Raw genomic sequence first — 7,259 nt, 5'->3', positions numbered from 1 at the left:
TTTCTAAATTCTCGAAAACTCTTGCAAGACGGTTTCACAGATCAATTTTGTGAGATGGATCTTGTATTTGGGTTATACATGAAAAAGTATTGCTTATTATGTCAAAAGTATTAATTTTTATTGTAAATATAGTCAAAGTCGACCCGTCTCACGAATCAGACCATCTCACAAGAGACCTACTTAAATTAGAGATGTGTTGGTGTCCCATAATTGATATTTTGGAGGCCTAAATCATTATTATAAATAAATGTCTTAGATTGTGATTGGATGAAAAAATTTCAATATATGTATTTCAAATATATTTTTATTGTGTAAAAAAATAATACCATAAACTTCAAATTCGCTCTTTTCATATTTATATATATATATATATATATTAATTCATGTTAATTAATGTATTTTAAGTCCACTAAATAATAACGTAATTGAATTTCATTCTATTTTATATAACTAATGTATAAATAAAAATATAACTAATGTATAAATAAGTAATGTATAATTTTGCATTTAATTTATTGATGCGTTATTAATCAACAGATACACAAAAAAATCTATTGATTTGAATTATCTTCATCTAAATAGAGTAATAATAAAAAATAGAGTTATTCGTAAACGTGGTAATATATATATATATATATATATATCCCACAAGAGTATGAAACATGTGTGTGTGACTAACTTAGTCTTTTAGTTAAAGAAGTTATAACCAGGAAGAAGATACACAAATGTTTATCGATTACATATTTAGTTAGTCTTTGATCGATTACAGTGTGTGTTTGTCCGTATAAACTTGAAATTAACAAAACTAAAGAAAACAAATTCATCATTTTTTTATCTATACTATTAATTAAGGGAGAGATGTGAATAATAACTAAATTTCGGTGAACATTTTTTAATATGTCAATAATACCCTTAATTAGTTTTTTTTTTGTTTTTCAAATTTTTATTTACCCTTTTTTATTTATTTTATAATTTAATTACAAATATTTATAAAACAAAAATAAATTAAAAAACAAAACTATGATTGTACGAGCACGCAATGCGTGCTCCGAGATACTAGTTCTAATAATGCTTAGTAGGATTTTTATGAGTCAGTATTGCATAACTATATTAAAAAATAAGTTTATCCGTTCCATATTTACGTTTAAAATGTAACATGTCAACATAAAAATAATATTTTTTACGAGATGGTTCGGGTCAGAAATCAATATCACAGAATCGACACAAGAAATGGTCTAATGAGAATTTTTGTGATATTCCCAACGATAATTTTGAATTGGATTACTTTCAATTCTAAAAATTTTATACATAACCACATAAATCAAATTTTTTGAGTCACACAAAAAAATCCCAGTTTTCAAATACGAATTAAATTTATATAGTCCTCGATGTTTGAAATTTTGAATTGAAACGGTGTGCAGAAAAGTAACGGAATAAGCACATTGTTGACATCTTCCACAAGAAATTCCTCGCTTTCGCCCAAATCACATTCCCATCAATGAAAGCAAAACCCTAGAATCGAAAATTTTGCATTTCTCATCAAATTCCGCTGAATCCGGAAGCCATTTTCATCGTAATAGTGGAGAGGTGGGAATCAAGGGATATATTTTTCAATCGGTGAGCTTTAATTGATCTCTTAAAGCTCGCCGAGATGCAGTTGTTCACCGAAAAATCTTTCTCGATTTGCTTCCTCGTTCTTCTTGTCGCCACCGTTCTCGCTCCCACCGTCCGATCGGACACTGATGTCATCAAACAGCTACCTTCCGATCCACAGGAAAATGACCTCTGCCCGTCAAATTCGGGCCAAAATTCCTGCCCGGTGAAATGTTTCCGGGCTGATCCGGTCTGCGGGGATGACGGCGTCACCTATTGGTGTGGATGCCCCGATGCTCACTGCGCCGGAGCACGTGTCAAGAAATTGGGAGTCTGCGAGGTTGGCAATGGCGGATCAGCTGGACAGGCCCTTTTGCTGGTTCACATTGTGTGGCTCATACTACTTGGGGTGTTTGTATTGTTTGGACTTCTTTGATTTCAGGGATTTTCTGAATACGTTGTGTTGGACTATTTTGTGATATTTGAGGTTAGAATTCAATTTGTTTTTTTGATTACTGTATCTGAGTAGATCATTCTTTTCAGACATTCAGGGGATATCCATAATTTTTTCTACTTGTATGGTTTTTTATTTGGTGACGAAAGATTCAGATTCTTTTTCTGTACGTATGATTTTTATATTGGTCTAAACATATTTCTGTCTGTCGAATTGCTGGCTGTTCAGTTTGTTGTGGAAAGAGAGCTTTAGTGCCATTTTTTAAGCCAAAAGACTGAGATTATGATTTATAAGGTGCTAAAGACGAATGCTATCATATAGAAAAGTGTCCCTAATGTTAAATATATTTCCATTTTGATGTTTGAAATATCCACCCTTGGATCTGAAGAACTGGGTTCAACTATGCTCTCAGAGAGAAAAATAGTTAATTTTAGTAATATTCATTCGGTTGGAATGGTTTTTTTTTTTAAGGAATGGTTATCGGCGAGATAAAGTGGTTTATTGCCTTCGATAAATTTCATCTGAAAGCAACATAGTCTTATTGCCATTTTCTGATAAATAGAATACCCATGAGGGGAAAAGAACCATCTGAAGATTTTTGGTTTTAAGGTAGTGAAAGAGCAAATATTTTTTGTGTGGAATGGTTCTGTGTTTCAGAAATTTGTGCAGTAGTTAGCAGGGTCCCTCTTTGTTGATTCGGTTTCCGAAGCATAGACCATGATGGCGTCATTGTGAGTCGAATGCTGGTTTAAGCTTCACTTCCAGGCTACTATGTTATCTTCTATTGCTCTTGCAATATCAAGATCGTGCTTTGGAACTTGGAAGCACTGAATAAGAAAGATCACAAAGAGATGTATTGCTATTGTTGAATGAGGGACAAAATGATCTTGTGCAGATTGCGGGCTAACCAATGAGACTGTGCGACAAAACCCTCCTTTGCTTTAATCCTATCTTGAAACTTGATGTTTTGTTGATGAAATCCTTGTAATTTGTCGATGTAAGGTATGCGACTGATGTGTCATTTGTGCTGCTCCACGAGTAACCAAGTGGATCTAATATATAAAAGTTTAAAATGAGCCGACATCCTGCCAAAGTTTTTGAGATTATATTACAAGTTACAACATCAATATATGGTGCTGCTAAATAATATTAGTATTTCACGCATATGGCATATCCGAAACAACTTCCATGATTTAGACTGATACATTAGCGTTTCCACTGCCTTCAGGCTGCCTGTTTACATGCTAGAGATAACAGTTTCTTTGATCCGGCTAAACTGTTTTAAGGTGACTATTTTTTGTATACATGAAAATACTTCGGTATGACAAACTTGATCATACCCATCTTTCTCAGGAGCGTATTCTGGCACCCGCAATACTGTATGAGAAAGACATTGGAAAGGCAATCTGCATGCCATCTCAACCTTAAATTCTTCAGAATATCTTTGTGATTTTGTGTGTTATTTTGTGAGAAGGTGGATGGATCCTGGGAATGCAGGTGAGTGAAGTTGGTTAAATTGCAACTTTTCCCATGCTTTGCAGAAGAGAACACAAAATTTTAATGGATGTATTTAAGATGGGGGTTTCTTTTACAGACAAGAACTCTCATTGCATGCATTTGTGGTTAATTTATTACTTTCTCCCTCTGATGTTCATAAATTACATAACAGTAATCAGTAATGGCAGCATGCATTTTTATTACACCATAAATGCAAATCCAATTAATGAACATTTGGTGAAGGTGAGCTGCAACACATAAATAGAATGCCCATTTTGAGTTAGCTGAACCTCCAATTTGGCCATGTATTCATCAAGCTGTTACATCAAAAATAAAAGAAGAATAAAAAAGAAAGTGAAAGCATTAAATTGTGTGAACCATTTTAACACTATGATTGATGTTTGCTTTTAGAGGATTTTATATATATCAGAAATGATCCCCTGCACCCTAGGGTGTGGGAAATTTGTGAGCAACCAAGTTGTTTTTTTTTTGTACCACTAAAACCCATACCCAACAGTGAATGAATTTTTTATTCATTCTGGGTTTTAATGGTTGCTCACATATATATATATATATATATATATATATATATATATATATATATATATATATATATATTTTTGTGGGTTAGCAATGGACAATGGTGAATTTCAAGGACCACAGACCATCAATTTTTGAAATGACCTATGAATTCAACTAATATTTTTTAAAGAAAATTACACATTAAAGTTTAATTGTTGGTTCAATTCAATAAAAGTGGTGTAGCTCTTCTCTATTATCTCTTATACCAAAACTTTCATAATTCAATTGGTACACTGCTAAATTTTTATCTTTACATAACACACATAAAAAGATATTTAGTATATATATATATATATATACTAGCACTAAAACCTGGTGCCGGGTTTTAGTTGTTTTTGTTTTTGATTTTTCGTACCACTAAAACACGGCACCGAGTTTTGATGGTTGGGCACGAAGTGAGCATCATTTATTGGGCAGCTAAAAATTTATATATATATATATATATATTTATATATATTATTTTTGTCTTTTTGTGGGTTAGCAATGGACAATGGTTAATTTCAAGGACCACAGACCATCAATTTTTGAAATGACCTATGAATTCAACTAATATTTATTAAAGAAAATTACACATTAAAGTTTAATTGTTGGTTCAATTCAATAAAAGTGGTGTAGCTCTTCTCTGTGATCTCTTTTACCAAAACTTACATAATTCAATTGGTACACTGCTAAATTTTTATCTTTACATAACACATAAAAAAAATATTTAGTTTATATAATAATATATAAATGCGGCTTAGAGGTTATATGTCCTTGTGGTTATCTATGTTATAATGATTGCAATATTAAGTGAGAAACACATTCGATAATTGACACTTCAAAGAAAATATCACTTTATGAAAATCAATCAAACAATGTATCCAAGAGATCCATCAAACAAAATCGAATTAAACTGCCTAGAGGTTTTCCATTTGGCAAAGGCAAAAAGGTGAGACGACTTCGTGTATTATGGAAAAAAAGGGTCACTTCAATACATGGAAGAACATGGACGCACGGAGGAAGCAAGTTCTTTTTTATATATATAACATCGAATATATTACACAAAATTTTACTTTATTAATCTCAAATATAAAAATACATTTTTTTTTCATCATTTTCAAATATCACAAAAACTCATATGATACGATACGGTCTCAATAGTTAATTTTGTGAGACAACTCTTTTATTCGATCGGACTTATTAAAAAATATATAGCGTCAAGAGTACCACTTAATCAGTGTTTTATCATTTAACTCCTTGTACTTAGAGACCTGAAAATCATATTGAATATCATAATTCATATACCTTGTTAGAACTTATTGATACTATTAATTGGTAAACTTAATGCTTTAATTTGAATGTTTTATACAGACAGATGATCTAATCGGTCTATTTTAAAAAATTGTCCGATCGATTATGATCGGTTTAACCGTTAAAACGGTTTTTGAATGTGTTCCAGACCGAACCTGATAGTTATTTATCTAATTCAGTTCATTTGGTAATTCAAATTTGTACTTTTGCATTATAATGTCGACTATATCTACGGTCTACCTATAATTCTTGTTTTAATTTGGGATCTTACATATTCATAAATAAGGAAAAATTAGTAATTTGGTCATGTATGTTGATTTGTTTTTTATTTTGGTCATGTATCTTATCATGTCTTTGAAAATATACGATAACTAGGATTTTTTTTTGGATTTCATTTCATGTTATCGAAACTAGAAAGAACTACCGGATTTTGCTTATTTGGCATAAAATATCACTTACCTGACATCTATTAGTTATCACATGGTATAATTCTTCGGTTTCGTGTGAGCAAAATTAACTATAAAACCCCTAAAATATAAAATCAAAATACATGAATCATCTACCTCAAACAAATCTTAAAAAAAAAAAACTAATTGAAGTAGTCAGCTCCCATTTAAGTAGCTAAATTGTCATCTACGAGACTTTAAAGTGGATACATTGTCTATCATTTAGCTCGACGGCAATTGTATTAAAACAAAAACCTAACATGAATTTCTTAGATTTTATTATTTAAGAGGGGTAGAATATAATTTGGGTTTGACCACTCCAATTAGATTTTTGTCTGGGCGAAGATTTGTTTGAGGTAACTAATTCACTTTTTTTTTTATATTTATATTTAGGTTTTTTTTGGTTTTTTATTTTAATTTTACTTACATGGAATTGCGACACATGGTGAAATCCAATAAAAAATCTAATATAATATACATTTTCTATGACAGGAAAACATAGAAGATCAAAACAAAAAATAAACCAACATGTCAAACTAAATTGCTAATTTTTCCTCATAAAATAATACACCACATGAAAATTTATTAAACCAGTGTGTAAGTATACACGAAAGCGTGCAAGGACAGTCATATATATATATATATATATATATATATATCATTCTAATAGTAATTAATCAAATGTAAGTGGAGTTAAATGCAAGTGTGATGTTTGTTGTATTTATATTATTTTAATTAAATGTGGCAACAATCATTTAACATCTCCGCCACAAAGCAATTGCTAATGACTGCTACGTACAGTTATGGACCATTTGCAAGAACCACTTTCCTCTATTATTATTATTATTATTATTATTATTATTATTATTATACCAACATCATTTCTAGTTTTGCCATATTTTTTTGAGCTGATTAGATTTTATTATAATTAAATCTTAAACTGGAAATCTCTTTTCAAACATCAATCTTGGGGTCAAATACGTTCTTTAAGTAATTAAGTACTATGGTCGAGTTTTTTTTTTATGATGTGGATAGGGGTGGGGAAAAATATCGAAATACCGAAATATCGGAAAATCGTACCGAAAAAATTATCGAAATTACCAAAAAAACGGTATACCGAAATTTTCGGTATCAATATCGGTATGATAAATTTTTTTGGTATAACGGTATATACCGAAATACCGAAAAATAATTTTTTTAAAAAAATATATATATGAAAATATTCGGTATACCGACTTTTTTGCCGGTATACCGAATTTTTTTCGGTATACCGATTTTTTTTTCGGTATACCGATTTTTTTTTGAATTCGGTATCGGTACACGGTATAGATTTTCGTTATACCGAAAATTCGATATATTCGGTATACGGTACGGTATCGGTATGAAAAAATTTCATA

At 30.8% G+C, this 7,259-nt stretch overlaps 1 protein-coding gene across 2 annotated transcripts; it reads left to right on the top strand.

Moving 5' to 3' along the window:
- Window positions 1–1,425: 1,425 nt before the first annotated feature.
- LOC140872596 (uncharacterized) lies at window positions 1,426–3,734 on the top strand. Of its 2 annotated transcripts, none has more exons than XM_073275488.1 (2): window positions 1,426–2,080; window positions 3,401–3,734. In XM_073275488.1, the coding sequence occupies exon 1, from the start codon at window positions 1,652–1,654 to the stop codon at window positions 2,027–2,029; it is 378 nt and encodes a 125-aa protein (XP_073131589.1). In that variant the 5' UTR covers window positions 1,426–1,651; the 3' UTR covers window positions 2,030–2,080; window positions 3,401–3,734. The 2 variants fall into 2 exon arrangements, with proteins under 2 accessions (XP_073131589.1, XP_073131590.1); XM_073275489.1 differs by lacking the exon at window positions 3,401–3,734 and adding an exon at window positions 3,276–3,294.
- Window positions 3,735–7,259: the final 3,525 nt, after the last annotated feature.

This window comes from Henckelia pumila, unplaced genomic scaffold (assembly GCF_033568475.1).
Source record: "Henckelia pumila isolate YLH828 unplaced genomic scaffold, ASM3356847v2 CTG_466, whole genome shotgun sequence".
Taxonomy (NCBI): Eukaryota; Viridiplantae; Streptophyta; class Magnoliopsida; order Lamiales; family Gesneriaceae; genus Henckelia; species Henckelia pumila.
This window is presented reverse-complemented; position numbering and strand designations above follow the sequence as displayed.

Bases quoted from the DNA above. Each gene is read 5' to 3' on its own strand.
- LOC140872596 (XM_073275488.1), top strand. From the start codon at position 1,652: ATGCAGTTGTTCACCGAAAAATCTTTCTCGATTTGCTTCCTCGTTCTT.